The sequence below is a fragment of the Globicephala melas genome, chromosome 11 (genome assembly GCF_963455315.2).
Source record: "Globicephala melas chromosome 11, mGloMel1.2, whole genome shotgun sequence".
In the NCBI taxonomy this organism is placed as follows: Eukaryota; Metazoa; Chordata; class Mammalia; order Artiodactyla; family Delphinidae; genus Globicephala; species Globicephala melas.
The window spans coordinates 89,016,008-89,032,998 of record NC_083324.2 but is presented as its reverse complement, the minus strand read 5'-3'; the positions used below and the strand labels follow the sequence as shown (position 1 = coordinate 89,032,998).

Sequence of the window (16,991 nt, the reverse complement as noted above, 5' to 3'; positions counted from 1 at the left end):
GCCCTCCACTGGGCACTGATTTTAAGGCTTAAAAAAACCATTTGTGGAACTATCAGGCAGCAGTTTCAATACACTATTTATTTTACGAATACACACTTAACATAGAGCTTACTAGGGGTAGGCCTGTTCTAAGCATGCTACAAGTAGTCACTAATTTAATCCTCACAACAGCCTTACTCACAGTGTTTGCTCATCCACATTTTACAGGTGAGGAAACAGAGGCACGGAAAGGTCACACCCCTAGTTTCTGTAACTAAGAAGCTCCCGCGTCTCCTCTGGGAAGCCTCCCGCAAACCTGCCAGCTGTGTTGTCACCCATGTCCCCACCGCACCCTGTGTGTAAGTTTCTATGGCAGTTAACGTATTAATATCACTCCTCCAAAGGTCTCCTTCCCCACTGGACCTTGAACTTCCTGAGGCCAGGGTCTGATCTTACTCACCCCTTTCTTCTTATGCCCAGTCGGTGTTCAACACATATTTGCTAAACGGAACAAAAAAGTGCAGGTCCATTTATCTCTTATTGGATATCCTCGGGGCCACATGTGTTTTGAAATTCAGAATATTTTGGATTTGAGGAAGTTCAGTGCATACACTTACCCATGACCACTGGTGGGATCTGGGACAGCAGCCCATAGTAAAATTCATGAACGTTTCTGCAGCTAAACTTATGAACGGCCACACTAAATGAGTAAATAAAGACCATAAATGAAGATAAAGACCTCATCAGAGTTCAGGTGAGGGTTCACCAACAAGTGAGCTATGAAGAAAATCAGAAAAGCACTTGGTTTTCAGAGCACTTTGGATTTTGGAACTGCAGGTAAAGGACTATGGGCCTCTCCTTCTACAAAGGTCTCTAAGACAGCTGTGCAGACCACGGCATGGTCCTACTGTGAGAAGATGTCCCATCAGTTCAGTGACTAAGTACCAATGACCATGCTGAGAACTTGGAGGACACCTGGTGGAGACCTGGACCCACAGTGGGCTGCCGGCACTTATGCACCAACTCAGGGAGCTGAGAGAGATGTGTGGGGTAAAGAAAAAAGGCCTGGATTAAGGTTCAAGGGAAAGGGTTCAGAGACGGCTCCACTCCCTTCGAGCCAGTTATTTTGGGAAAAGCACAAGACCAACTTGGCAAACATCCACAGGCTGGTCAATGTGTCCTATAAAAACATGCTTCAATGCTGGGTGACGTAGCACTTCTCAACATCACCTGCTCGAGAAAATCCCCCCACCTCCTTTTGCTTTTTCGAATGAAGTAACTTACTGTATCCTAACCTATGTGCTCCTCGAGGGCAGCAATCATGCTGTAACAAGTAACCAGAGACACAGTGGCCTAAAACAACACAACTGTATCATCTTACAGTTCTGGAGGCCAGAAGTCCAGAATGTGCTTCCCTGAGCTAAAACCAAGGTGCCGACAGTGCTACGTGCCTTCGGGAGGCTCGAGGGGAGAACCGTTTCCTCGCCTTTTCCAGGTGCCCACGTCTCTCGGCCCATGGCCCCTTCCTCCATCCTCACGCGAGCAATGGACTGTGAGGTCTTTCTCACCCACGTCACCCTGACGCTGGCTCTGCCACTTCCTTCTTTCACTTATAAGGAGCTTTCTGATTACATCAGACCCACCCGAATCATCTTCTCATCTCAAAATCTTTAACTTAATCACATCTGCAAAATCCCTTTGTGAGGTAAAATGTGCACATGTTTTGGGAATTAGGACCCGGACATATTTGGAGGACAGGCAAGCAATATTCTGTCTACAACAATATCTAAGATCCTCTTGCATCCCCACATCCAAGGCAGTGCCAGACACATAGCAGAGGCTTAATAAACGTCTGCTCAGCTTTTATTCATACTACTTAAATATCTCCAACCTCATCTTTAAACAGAGAAAAAGATACATATAATGAACCTCACATGAAATAATGCATATGAAAGTGCTCCCAAAACTAAAAAGAACCATAAAAATGTAGATATCTCACAGACTAGTAGTAAGGAATACATACATCCATTTGTGAAAGAGCCAGTATATAACTAAGGAAAGATGATAGGAAGCTAAGAGAATGCCATTCAATCCATTAAGTCATAATGGAAAAGAGCCAGTAGCTGGAGTACCTAAATCATGTTATCATGTGGCCTTCGGGTAGACACTACATGTATGTCTACACTACATGTAGACATACATGTAGTGTAGACACTACATAATTTAGTGTCCAAATTGAAGGGGGCACTATTAATATTTCCTCTGGGACAAAAGTATCAATCAGGACTCTTTCCGGCAAACAGAACACTTGGGCACCCCACTTACAGCAGTGGGGTGAGTCTGGGCTCTCGAGCCAAACTGCCTACAACCAAATCTAAGATCCACGCTTAGAGTTTTGTGACCCTGGATATATTATTCCAGTGCTCTCTGCCTTGCTTTCCTCATCTGTAAAATGGGTGTAATAGACCCATCTCACGATGCTGATGTGAGTTATTACATATAGAGCATTCAGAACAGTGCCTGGCATATAGTAAGAGGTTAAAAGAAACTAGTGATTGTTACACATGAAGGCCAGCCATACTCAAAATTTCCATAAATTCACAGCACAGAATTCCCAGTGGCTTCCCACAAGTGTAGATACAGGCAAAGGGCTGGCATGGCTTAGCACCAGTAAACAAATGTCTAGGAGGGGTGACACTCTTTTCTTTGGTACCTGCATCCTCACACCCTCATTTCTGCTTCCCCATCCTGGTTCTTGCACTCATTTTGGAATGCAGAGCTGTATGCCCGCCTGGGCTCCTATAATGCTTTGTCATGAAATAGAGCAAAATCCTTTGTTATTAGAGCAGGAGACAGAATGACTGGAAGTTAACCCCGTAAAGCAGCAGTTTGTGCAGTGAGCACGGCTCTGTCCATCGGATAGAGGGGGTGATATTTCCCTGCTAATTTTAAACTTTTGTAAACTTTTGTAAAATTACAATGTGCCGGTGCCATTTTGAAATGCAAGCTGCACAAACATGTTCCTGACTATATTACCTCTTGTCACCTTCTGTCCTAAACAAAACCCCAAGTTATTATGTCTCAACAGAAAAGTTCAAGTACAAACTAAGCTACTTTCTACTCATGCTGTTTATACAGCTTATAAAAATAATAGCTACAACCGTTAATATTTATTCAGTGTATACTATGTGCCAGGCTTTGTTCTAAGCACATTATGGGCATTTACTGTGCCTTTGCTGTACCCTCTGAGTGAAATGCCTTCATCTCCTCGGCCACCGGGCCAACTCCTACACACCCTGCACCTCGGCTCTCCTCCAGCCTTCACCACATCCCTGGGCATGCTGCAGGCACTCAGGCAGAGTGAGATTTCAGGACGGCAGTTCGTCAATAAATGTTACTTTTTGGGGGGAGATATTGATGTTTAAACCGTACTAGCCTTACAAAGGGATTCGAAGCAGATTTTCTCTTCAGAATAAGCTCCTCGAGTTAAATTTAAGATATGATTTGATTTGCAAAATTGCAACTTGTGTTCACCTAAGACGATATTATACAGTGATACACTGGGTGTTCGTACAATGTTTGAGGCATTTTACTAAACCTCATGCATCTCAATAGAGGCAGGTGAATGTTCTTCTTCAACCCAGTTCATTAAAGCTACACAGACTCTGAACCATCTGTGATCAGAGCCATCTGACCCCTGGTAATGCGACAAGTCCCCCAGGCACACGAGAAGCTGGGTGGGGTGTTCCAGTTTAACGCGGGAGTTGCACCAGCCTCTTACAACCCAGTTCATTAAAGCTACACAGACTCTGAACCATCTGTGATCAGAGCCATCTGACCCCTGGTAATGCGACAAGTCCCCCAGGCACACAAGAAGCTGGGTGGGGTGTTCCAGTTTAACGCGGGAGTTGCACCAGCCTCTTACAACCCAGTTCATTAAAGCTACACAGACTCTGAACCATCTGTGATCAGAGCCATCTGACCCCTGGTAATGCGACAAGTCCCCCAGGCACACAAGAAGCTGGGTGGGGTGTTCCAGTTTAACGCGGGAGTTGCACCAGCCTCTTACTTGTTAATGTTGCTGCCTTCTTTCAGTCGCTCTCCCGCGGCTCCCGTTTTAGACACTCTCTCGCTACCCGCCAGGTCCACCAAGCTGACCTTGCTCACTTTCTCTCCCGAATTCTAGTCGTGAGAAACGAGAGAAACGACACCCATGAGTGCAGAAACCACACAGGCATCTACATATATCTCAGCACCACAACGAAAGCCATCCCGCTGCAACAAGGCATACTCCTCAAGAAGATCTTAAATTGTAAGAAGAGTTCTTGGTCTAGCAGTTTCACGGGCAAAGTTTAGGTTGGCGTAGCGGTGTGGCATTTTGTTTTGTAGTTGGGAAGCAAGTGCACTGGGCTTTCCAGAATACAGTCAGAAAGCTGGAGCTTCTATGCACCTGTGAGAACATACCAGGACATGAGGATTCCTCCGTATTCAGGTCAAATCCTTCTTTTTTTGAAAAAGCTTTCTTTAGGCTAAATGTTGCGGTTTCCTCTTTAACATCCCTTAATGACTATGAAGTAAACCCAGTTGTTTTTAGGGGAATTTCAGTATGAAAGGATACATAGTAAAAGCTGTATGGTGACATCATCACGTTCTTTAGGGAGTTTATACAAGGAATCCAATTTTTTAAAAAATGTTATATATAAAGTAAGACCTAACAAATTTAATGATGTAAGCAAAGTAGCTCGTCTAGTAAGTAGAAGAGCTGGCATAAAGTTCTCAGGAACTGAATCCAGTCACGAAACAGTTCACTCATGAAGGTAGAGCTCTTTCACTGCTACCGAAGGTTCCACCCGATCCCTCACCCCAGACTGTAGGTCATACAGCGTCTGTGTGATGATGATGTTGAACACAGCATGGGAGCGGCTACTTTCTTCATTCATGTTGGTCGCAGCTACCGTCCGAGACTTATTTCCCTCAGACATCAATGACTCGATATCCTAGAGAAAAAGCAGAGGGAAAATATTAGAAGCAAAAAACCCAAGAACAGCATCCTGCCCATGAAGCATATGTGTTAATTATGACGCATCTGTCACCACCCTTCCATATAAACCTCCTGCTTCTCCTCCACAGAGCCTGTTTCGAGCTTCCACTCCCTCAGTGCTTTCTAGTGGATGAAATGTTTCCCCCATTCTTTTTATTTATTTTTAAAAATTTCTATTGGAGTATAGTTGGATTTACAATGTTGTGTTAGCTTTTGCTGTACAGAAAAGTGATTTGGTTATACATATACATACATCTGCTCATTTTTTAGATTCTTTCCCCATAGAGGTCATTACAGAGTATTGAGTAGAATTCCCTGTGCTCAACAGAGGTTTTATTTTACTTTATTTTTTTTAATAGATCTTTATTGGAGTATAATGGCTTCACAATACTGTGTTAGTTTCTGTTGCACAACAAAGCGAATCATCCATATGCATACACATGCCCCCATATCCCCTCCCTCTTGAGCCTCCCTCCCATCTTCCCTATCCCACCCGCTAGGTCATCGCAGAGGACCGAGCAGATCTTCCTGTGCTATGCGGCTGCTTCCCACCAGCCAACTATTTTACATTCGGTAGTGTATTTACATCGATGCTACTCGCACTTCAACCCAGCTTTGCCCTCCAACCCTATGTACTCAAGTCCATTTTCTAGGTCTACTTCTTTATTCCTGCCCTGCAACTAGGTTCATCACTACCAGTTTTTTTCTTTTTTTAATTCCATATATATGCATTAGCATACAGTATTTGTTTTTCTCTTTCTGACTTACTTCACTCTGTAGGACAGATTCTAGGGCCATCTACCTCACTACAGATAACTACAGTTTTCGTTTCTTTTTATGGCTGAGTAATATTCCACTGTACATATGTGCCACATCTTTATCCGTTCATCTGTTGATGGACACTTAGCTTGCTTCCATGTCCTGGCTACTGTAAATAGTGCTGCAATGAACATTGTAGTACATGTCTCTTTTTGAATTGTGGTTTTCTCAGGGTATATGTCCAGTAGTGGGATAGCTGGCTCATATGGTAATTCTATTTTTAGTTTTTTAAGGAACCTCCATGCCGTTTTCCATAGTGGTTGTATCAATTTACATTCCCACCAACAGTGCAGGAGGGTTCCCTTTTCACCACACCCTTTCTAGCATTTACTGTTTCTGGATTTTTTGATAATGGCCATTCTGAGTGGTGTGAGGTGACAACTCATTGCAGTTTTGATTTGCACTTCTCTAATAATTAGTGATGCTGAGCATCTTTTCATGTGCCTCTTGGCCATATATGTATGTCTTCCTTGGTGAAATGTCTGTTTAGGTCTTCCGCCCATTTTTTAACTGGATTGTTTGTTTTTTTGATATTGAGCTCCATGAGCTGTTTGTATATTTTGTAGACTAATCTGTTGTCTATTGTTTCATTTGCAAATATATTCTCCCATTCTGAGGGCTGTCTTTTTGTCTTGTTTATGGTTTCCTTTGTTGTGCAAAAGCTTTTAAGTTTAATTAAGTCCCATTTGTTTTTGTTTTTATTTCCATTACTCTAGGAAGTGGGTCACAAAAGATCTTGCTGTGGTTTATGTCAAAGAGTGTTTTCTTCTAAGAGTTTTATAGTGTCTGATCTTACATTTAAGTCTTCAATCCATTTGGAGTTTATTTTTCTGTATGGTGTTAGGTAGTGTTCTAAATTCATTCTTTTACATGTAACGGTGGTTTTCCCAGCACCACTTATTGAAGAGGTTGTCTTTTCTCCATTGTATGTTCTTGCTTCCTTTGTCATAAATTAAGTGCCCATATGTGCACGGGTTTACCTCTGGGCATTCTATCCTGCACCATTGATCTATATTTCTGTTTCTGTGCCAGTACAATACTGTCTTGATTACTGTAGCTTTGTGGTATAATTTGAAGTCAGGGAGGCTGATTCCTCCAACTCCATTTTTCTTTCTCAAGTTTGCTTTGGCTATTCGGGGTCTTTTGTGTTTCCATACGAATTGTAAAATTTTTTGTTCTAATTCTGTGAAGAATGTTATTGGTAGTTTGATAGGGATTATATTGAATCTGTAGATTGCTTTGGGTAGTACAGTCACTTCCACAATATTGATTCTTCTAACCCAAGAACATGGTATATTTCTCCATCTGTTTATGTCATCTTCGATTTCTTTCATCAGTGTTTTATAGTTTTCTGAGTACAAGCCTTTTGCCTCCTTAAGCAGGTTTATTCCTAAGTATTTTATTCTTTCTGTTGCAATGGTAAATGAGAGTGTTTCCTTAATTTCTCTGATTTTTTGTTGTTGGTGTATAGGAATGCCAGAGATTTCTGTGCATTAATTTTGTATCCTGCAACCTTACCAAATTCATTGATTAGTTCTAGTAGTTTTCTGGTAGCACCTTTAGGATTTTCTATGTATATTACCGTGTCATCGGCAGTGACAGTTTTACTTCTTCTTTTCCAATTTGTATTCCTTTTCTTTTTCTTTTCTGACTGCTGAGGCTAGGACTTCCAAACTATGTTGAATAAGAGTGGCGAGAGTGGACATCCTTGTCTTGTTCCTGAACTTAGTGGAAATGCTTTCAGTTTTTCACCATTGAGTATGATGTTTGCTGTGGGTTTGTCATATATGGCCTTTACTATGTTGAGGGAGGTTCCCTCTATGCCCATTTTCTGGAGAGTTTTTATCATAAACGGGTGTTGAATTTTGTCAAAAGCTTTTTCTGCATCTATTGAGATGATCATATGGTTTTTATTCCTTAACTTGTTAATGTGTTGTATTGATTTGCGTATACTGAACAATCCTTGAATCCCTGGGATAAATCCCAGTTGATCATGGTTTATGATCCCTTTAATGTGCTGTTGGATTCTGTTTGCTAGTATTTTGTTCAGGATTTTTGCATCTATGTTCATCAGTGATACTGGTCTATAATTTTCTTTTTTTGTGACATCTTTTTCTGGTTTTAGTATCAGGGTGATAGTGGCTTTGTGGAATGAATTTGGAAGTGTTTCTCCCTCTGCAATTTTTTGGAAGAGTTTGAGAAGGACTGGTGTTAGCCCTTCTCTAAATGTTTGACAGAATTTGCCTGTGAAGCCATCTGGTCCTGGACTTTTGTTTGTTGGAAGATTTTTAATTACAGTTTCAATTTAATTACTTGTGATTGGTCTGTTTATATTTTCTAATTCTTACTGGTTCAGTCTTGGAAAATTGTACCTTTCCAAGACTTTGTCCATTTCTTCCTGGTTGTCCATTTTATTGGCATATAGTTGTTTGTAGTAGTCTCTTATCATCCTCTGTATTTCTGCAGTGTCAGTTGTGATTTCTCCCTTTTCATGTCTAATTTTATTGATTTGTGTCCTCTCCCTTTTTTTCTTAATGAGTCTGGCTAAGGGTTTATCAATTTTGTTTATCTTCTCAAAGAACCAGCTTTTAGTTTTATTGATCTTTGCTATTATTTTCTTTGTTTCTGTTTCATTTAATTCTGCTCTGATCTTCATTTCTTTCCTTCTACTGACTTTGGGTTTCTTTGTTCTTCTTTCTCTAGTTGTTTTAAGTGTAGGATTAGATTGCTTATTTGAGATTTTTCTTATTTCTTGAGGTGAAACTGTATTGCTCTAAACCTCCCTCTTAGAACTGCTTTTGCTGCGTCCCATAGGTTTTGGGTTGGCGTGTTTTCATTGTCATTTGTTTCTATGAATTTTTTACTTTCTTCTTTGATTTCTTCAGTAATCTCTTGGTTATTTAGTAGTGCATTGTTTAGCCTCCATGTATTTGTGTTTCTTACAGTTTTTTTCCTTTAATCAATTTCCAATCTCATAGCATTGTGGTCGGAAAAGATGCCTGATACAATTTCAATTTTCTTAAATTTTCTGAGGCTTGATTTGTGACCCAAGATGTGATCTATCCTGGAGAATGTTCCATGTGCACTTTAGAAGAAAGTGTATTCTACCACTTTTGGGTGGAATGTTCTATAAACATCAATTAGATCTATCTGGTCTATTGTGTTGTTTAAAGCTTGTGTTTCTTTATTTTCTGTTTGGATGATCTGTCCATTGGTGTAAGTGGAGTGTTAAAGTCCCCTTCTATTATTGTGTTACTGTCGATTTCTCCTTTCACGGTTGTTAGCATTTGCCTTATGTATTGAGGTGTTTTTGTGGGTCTTTTTCTTCTCTTGTCTTTCCTGCTTAGAGAAGTTTCTTTAACATTTGTTGTAAAGCTGGTGTGGTGGTGTTGAATTCTCTTAGCTTTTGCTTGTCTGAAAAGCTTTTGACTTCTCCATCAAATCTGAATGAGATCCTTGCTGGGCAGAGTAATCTTGGTTGTAGGTTCTTCCCTTTCATCCCTCTAAGTATATCCTGCCACTCCCTTCTGGCCTGGAGAGTTTCCACTGAAATATCAGCTGGAACCTTATGGGGAGTCCTTTGTACGTTATTTTTTGTTTTTCCCTTGCTGCTTTTAATATTTTTTCTTTGAATTTAATTTTTGTTAGTTTGATTAATATGTGTCTTGGTGTTTTTCCTAGGGTTTATCCTATATGGGACTCTCTGTGTTTCCTGGACTTGGGTGACTATTTCCTTTCCCATGCTAGGGAAGTTTTCAACTATAATCTCTTCAAATATTTTCTCAGTCCCTTTCTTTTTCTCTTCTTCTTCTGGGATCCCTGTAATTCAAATGTTGCTGCGTCTAGTGTTGTCCCAGAGGTCTCTGAGACTGTCCTCAATTCTTTTCATTCTTTTTTCTTTATTCTGCTCCTCGGCAGTTATTTCCACCGTTTTGTCTTCCAGCTCACTTATTCGTTTTTCTACCTCAGTTATTCTGTTACTGATTCCTTCTAGTGTATTTTTCGTTTCAGTTATTTTGTTGTTTATCTCTGTTTGTTTGGTCTTTAGTTCTTCTAGATCTTTGTTAAACATTTCTTGTATTTTCTCAATCTGTGCCTCCATTTTATTTCCAAGATTCTGGATCATCTTTACTATCGTTACTCTGAATTCTTTTTCAGGTAGATTGCATATTTTCTCTTCATGTATTTGGTCTTGTAGGTTTTTACCTTGCTTCTTCATCTGTGACATATTTTTTTGCCGTCTCATTTTGGTTTTGGTTTTTTCTCTTTATGAGTGGGATTGTGTTCTTGTCTTACTGGTTGTTTGGCCTGAGGCTTCCAACACTGGAGTTTGTAGGCTATTGGGTAGAGCTGGGTCTTGGTGCTGAGATGAGGAACTCCGTGAGACCTCACTCCAATGAATATTCCCTGGGGTCTGGGGTTCTCTGTTAGTCCAGTGGTTTGGATTTGGAGCTCCCACCACAGGAGCTTTGGCCTGAACCCAGGCTTGTGAACCAAGATCCCGCAAGCCACCTAGGGCGGCAAAAAAAAAGAGGGGTGGCGGGGGGGGAAGGAAGGCCTTGGCTGTGGAGGGTGGGGCCTAAGCAAGGGCAAGGTTTGGGTGGTGGGTGGGGCCAATGCTCAGGACCCACAGGGCTGGAAAAGGCCCTGGGAGCTGGCGGGGGTGGGGGTGAGGCTTAGGCTCAAGGAACAGAAGGGTCCCAGGTGTGCCCCCACCCCTGGTCTCAGAGGGCAGGGGACCTCACCTGGGAGCCCAGCAGGCTCCCTGTGCCCGAGTGGGAGGAGCAATCGCCCTCCACTCCTCTCCCGCTCCTCCTGGATGGCTCCTCCTGCCTGCCTCTCCTGATCTCCCCAGCCTCAGGGGTGCCAATCCTGTCTGGCCTCCACTTCTCCTCCCCCCTCAGTCCCCCTACATCCTACTGGTTCACTTTGGGGTTCCTCTCATCTCCTTGTGCGTCAGAGTCCCCCACCAGTGGCACACAGGCACCCAAGTTGTGGGGAGACGCTAACTCCACGTCTTCCCACACCACCATCTTGACTCCGCCGCTCCCCCATTCTTTCCATCCTGCAATCGTCTTCTTCCTCTGTTAAGTACCTATTCTTCCCTTTGCAAGTTACTAAGGAGAAAAGAGCTAATATTTATTGAGCATTCCAGATACTCAATAACGGTAGTTACCTTGTTTTATTCTAACTCTCCTGCAAAGCGCTCTACTGCTTGATTATTTGCCTCCCTCCTCCAACACCGTGGCTCTCCCAGGACAGGAAACTTTCCTTCTTCGTCTCTGTACACCTGCTTTAGGACACCCAGAACCTAAGGCTCTTAAACAATTTTTGATGGATGAACTTTATAAAATAAGTATTTTCCTGATTTTACACACAAGGACACTGAAGTTCATGGAGGTCAAATAACTCTTCCCACACCTAATAAGAGGCAGAGCTGAACGCAAATCACAAATTCCTCAGCTCTTACTAATGAGTAACAGGAGGAGACAGACACTGATCCTTATAACACTGAGCTACGAGCCAGGCACCTTAGCAGAAGTGCTGACTTAGCATCTTCATGCCAGAGGTGTCTTCATTCATTTCAGGATCTCAGTGTTTTCAAAGTAATGACTGCACTTTATTTCTGATCTAAGCAATAATAGAACTGTCTATGTTTAAATGGCTGGAGAGAGTTATCTTGCAGATTAATTTTAGTCCTACTGAGCCTGAAATGATGCAAAGATAAACACAACACATAGATGGTACTTCTAAGTGGAAGGATATATTTGCTCATTCATTTATTTATCGGTATTCTTCAGCAACAGACAGCAGTTTCTTTTATGGGATTTCCAAAGTAATGACAATAAAAATAGGGACAAAACATAGAGCCAGGACATGAGAAAGCATAAAAGTCAAGGAGTAGGAAAAGGAAACGGGTCAATGGAGGAAGGATCGATTCAGAAAAATAGAAGAACCCGAAGAGTGAAAAGTAATGGAAACTAAGGCAGGAGACCCTGTCAAAGAGAAAGGGTTGAAATAACTACCAAATACTGTTTACATTTGTCCAGATTTGTCCAGAAGGACATCACTGGAAACTTCAGGGAGAACTGTTTCAGCAGAGTGCTATGAGTGAAAATATTCAGCAATCGCAAAACACTGGGCCTCCCAACAATACTGCAAACCCCTCACAACCAAGCAGGCTGAAGGGTGTGATTAAAGCCCTTTCTTTCTGTTTGGGGTGGTTAATACTGGGTTTCTGAGACCATGAACGGCGTCAATATGCTATAAAGCGTTCACATAAAAATATATTCAACATTACCTATATACTTCAAGTTACTGTCAGTTTTTAAATGACTTTTTTTTTTAATGGCACTTACCTCAAAACTAGTGACAGCCAGTTGGGATAAACCATCTACATACGGTCCCAAAACTTTATGCTCTCGAACTTTAAGAGACTGTCTACTCCTTTGAGAGAAAGGAAAAAGGAATGAATGAGTCAGACCCAACTTGAGCTTTTCTTTCTAAAAAGAAAGTACTTTTAAAAGTACTCAGAAACTAAGATTGCAATTTCAAAGGAATTTTTTTTTTAACAATCAAAAAGTATTCTAAAAGCTATTTTATTTGGATTAGCAAAACAGCATTCCTTATGAGGAATGTCTTTTATACTCTGATTTCTATTTAAAGTAACGTATTATTTAAAAAATTCTATCTCTACTCCCAAACTAAACAGCCAGTACACAGAATACTACGTTAGGCCAACTTGCTTTAGTAGATGAACTTCAATTTCATGTGGGAGGAGGGAAAAAAAGGAAATGAAGCAAAGAACATGCCAGAATTGAACTTAATCTTCAGGCTATTCTATAAATAAGCATATTCTCAGTAAGTAATGTCTTAAGGTTTTGAGCAAGTAGTGAACAATATTAAAGTGTTTTAATTTACCTTTTCAGATCAGCAGCATTGATTTAAGCTGCTTCTGTGCTGACCATTTTATACAGAAAGTAATGTTATAGTACAGTAGCTGTTTGTAGTTACTGATATTTATCCTATATTTAGAACTGGCTCTGCTGGTGAAGATTTTAGGGCTCTTTTGAATTTTTAAATGGCAATCCCGGTTTGGGACCCATGTGAAGAGCTTATCAATAGATAATTGAGATGAAAAGCAAAGCTATAATATACATTATAGCCATATTGTATACGTCACCTTTTTCATCAAATACTAATCACTTTTCAAATCAAGAGTCAATGCTTGGCATCACTCAAGTGTGGAAAAAAGAAACTAAGAATGAGCACTTCCCGAAGTCTCGACATTGTTCCCTAAGAACCTCTCAGTTATCTCACTGAATCTTAATCTCACAATTCCACAAAGTAGGTCTTACTAATGTTATTTTAAGGATGAAGAATGCAATGTGACAACAAGCAATTCTGCCGTACTCTAAACAAGGGCAGACCAAGTGCACAGTTTCAAGAGAGCTGATTTGATGCCCAAGGATCCAGAACTCGGCTCAGTCTGTTGGCACAACCAGAGATTCTTTAATGCTATTCATGAGCAAGAAAAAATAAATCTAGCACAATATCAAGTGCTTCTGATGGTGTCTAACATCTGGGATTCTTGTACACTGCTGGTGGGAGTGTAAACTGGTACAACTGTTTCGGAAAACAGGTTTGCAGTACCAAAGCTGAAGATGCTGTAGCTTCTGACCCACAATTCCACTTCTGGATGTATTCCCTAGAAACTCCTGCATTTGTACACCAGGAGGAATGTAGTACAAGAACGCTCAGAGCAGCACAGTAGTGGTAAAAAGTGGAAACCACACAAATGACAGGAGACAGAATAAATAAATTATGGTATAATTATACAGTGGAATACTAAAGAGCAGTAAAAATCAATGTTATTACTTCATATATCAGAACGAATGAATCATTGAGGGGAAAAGAAGCAAGTCACCGAAGGACACACGTATTATGACGCCACTTACACACAGTTAAAAATTGTGCAAAATTATGTGTAAACTCTTAAAGAGGAGGAAGATAATGAGAAATATAAAACTCGTAATAGTAAAAAAAAAAAATTCGTAATAGTAGGAATGGTAGGAGTTGAAACAGTATCAAAGAGGAGTACACAGGTGGCTTCAAAAATATCAGTCATGTTCCATTTATTAAGCCAAACGGTGAGTAGGACAGTCATTGATTTTATTATTCTTTAAACCTTACATATATTGTAAACATTCTTTCATATGCATTAAACAGTTAATAACTAAAACTATTTCTGATGATTGGGTCACTTCCTTTCCATCTATAATTTTTATCTTATGCCTCTAATTATACCCTTGATTATACAGCTGCTAAAAACATTTAAAAATATTTTCATCATGTTATATAAAAAATTCAGGATATTGAATTGTATTTAGAGAAGAACCTAAACACGCATACCACACATCCACCCCATAGATTTGAAACACAGGATCAAAATGCACCAAAGCGTTAACAGCAGTTATTTCTGAGTGATGGAATTATAGGTCATTTTTATTTCTTCTTACATTTACCTACTTTCTAAATTTTTATATATATTATTTTTAAATCAATAAAAATTTTAATTAATAAAAAGGTAAGTGGCCCTCTCCTTCCTCTATGAAACAAACTCATCTGGTTTTTATCACCTAGCTTTTAAAAAATGCAGATGCCTGGGTTTCTCCCTGGGTCTACTGAATCATAAGCGCTAGAGCAGGGGCTCAGGCCAGTGTATCCTTAAAAAGCCTCCCAAGTGATTCCAGTGTACATCCCTGGAAAAGAATGACTTGCTTAGGCTGGGTCATTTGAAACCTTCAACCACTTTGCCTCCAATTTAGAGGTGCTACTTTCCAACATAAATGGAAGGACCAATGTGTCATTTTAACTCAATTTTTATGAATAAACCATAGTGGCAAAAATAACAAAATAGTAAAAACATCCTTTTAAATGGCATATGTAAGCAACTTTATACACGAATATAGGATAAACTATGAATACTAGATATACCAACAGGCTTTGAGAAGCTGATGATTTCTCAGTAAATGAACTGAAACTCGAGTACCGACCAAGGGCGCAAATACATATACTCACCTGCAACTTTAACTTCAGGATCACTTAAAATTATTACCCCTACTACAAGGTTAATTTCAACCACTAACTTACCCTTTGGGGTCTAAAAGATCCCGAACTTTCTCATTATAAATTTCCATATAGGATACTTCAACTTTAAAGGTCTGTGACTCATTTTGCTCCAGAGAGATCCTTTGAAATAAAGCACAGCAGAGCCTTGGAATGAGGCCCCGCTGCTCAGCATTGCCCATCATGGAGAAGGATTTTCCTGAGCCTGGAGAAGCAAGCAGAAAGAAAGGAGGATGGAAGAGGAAGCAAACTGTAAAGCTTCAGCTACACAAGTGTTTCATACACAGCAGCCAAGGTCACACAGCAGAAGCGGACAATTTGGCCCCCAAAGGCCAGTCCCTTGGACACCAAGGCTACTATTCTTTCTATTATACTCACGGCCTCCAGTTTGACTTTCACTGTGAGACCCAGAGGGCACCTCTCTTACAGATGGATATGTACAAACGTAAGCACTACAAATATGTAATCTTTAAAAGTACACATGGTAAATATCAAATATCACCATCAAGTAACATTAACAGTATCTTACCCACAAAATATCAATATTTCACATTTGTGAAAGTGCTTTGACATATATTCCCCTAATTGTCCTGTGATGTGACAATAGGCAGTATTGTTATGATTTATTGATTTATTCCAACTTCATAATTGAAATGATGGTGGCTCAGAGGGCTAATGGCTGAGCCACTAGCCTGTTTTTGTTTAACATCCTGGTGAAGTCCTCTAGATGATACTAAGAGGACGATACTAAGAGTTTTTCTACAGTTTTTCACTATAACATTTATACCGAGAAACTGGTAATTATTTTCTTAGTTCAAATACAGGTTAAAACTATAATTTAGGAAAATGACACTTAATAGTTTAAAACTAGCTTTGCTCATTAACACTAAAATTACTCAGTTACCACAACTGTCAAACCTTCAAAATGAAGATTACTTTTGATCATCTAATTCAGCCAAACCCGTGAAGTCAGAAGCGTTTTTCTATGGTTTCCCAAAGTGTTTTCTATATCTATGTTTTAAGAAATGCACATTTAATACCACTGACTGTAAGTGGCTACTTACCTGTCTGTCCATATGCAAAAATGCAAGCATTATACCCCTGAAAGGCTTTCTCAAGAATTCCTTCCCCAAGGCACTTGAAAACCACTTCTTGACCTAAAAAACAAAACAAACAAAAAAACTAAAAAGACTGATTTTTCTTGACATATTAGTAGTAATAACCGAGCCCCAGTCATTAACACATTCTCTCAATCCAAAAAGACGTTAAGTGTATTGCATATCTACTCTGTGTAGGGCTGTGGATTAAAGAACTTATTGTGTACAATTTTGCTTATCTACTCTTCTACACTATAGCTCAGTACCTGGATCTGTTTATGATTCTACCCAGTTTCCCTCTAAGACATTTCTCTAGGCCTTCAAGTTTCCTGTCCATTGTCTGTGGGCCGTATGGAAGCATCATTTGAATTTGGTTTAGTTTCTTTTCCTGAGTTAGTAGGAAAGTGTCATTCAACACAAACTGTCTTATCTCCCCATGTGGATTCTGAGCTTCTGATGAGCAGGAACCTCACCATCCCCATCTTGGTATGTGTGTGCACCTCTGCCCCTAGCACGGTGCTAAGCCCGTGCCAGATGCGGAGCAGCTGTTCACCGCTGGTGGAGGGGATGTGCTGAGCACAGGCACCTCTCACCTGTGTTCCCAGCGGGGATTTGGGGACAGGTTCCCGTCTGTGAGCCTGTCTACAGCTCACTGTGGCTCTTGGGGGAGTTCTGTCATGTACCATCTATACTACGGTAGTGCCCAGCTAAAGATCAAGGTGTGAAAATCTTTTTAAACGCTTAACGAGGCATTTACTACCCTTTGAAATTGTTGCCTTTCTAACATTCAGTCCCCACCATTAAGACAATTAAAGTGATTTTCTCCTTCCTCTGTGCAGAAACTACTGCTTTAAGTACCTCTTTCCTCTACTGGAATGAGAAGCCCCTGATGGATGTCAGACTATAATCTGTCTATCTTTGTAATC

General features: G+C 40.4%; 1 protein-coding gene across 1 annotated transcript in view; it reads right to left on the bottom strand.

Moving 5' to 3' along the window:
- KIF13A (kinesin family member 13A) overlaps nt 1–16,991 on the bottom strand; it is a 213,883-nt gene that overhangs the window by 67,668 nt on the left and 129,224 nt on the right. The window contains 5 exon segments of the mRNA XM_060307207.1: nt 4,049–4,161; nt 4,842–4,976; nt 12,199–12,286; nt 14,993–15,173; nt 16,033–16,125. Of these exon segments, the coding sequence (XP_060163190.1) occupies nt 4,049–4,161; nt 4,842–4,976; nt 12,199–12,286; nt 14,993–15,173; nt 16,033–16,125 (610 nt within the window).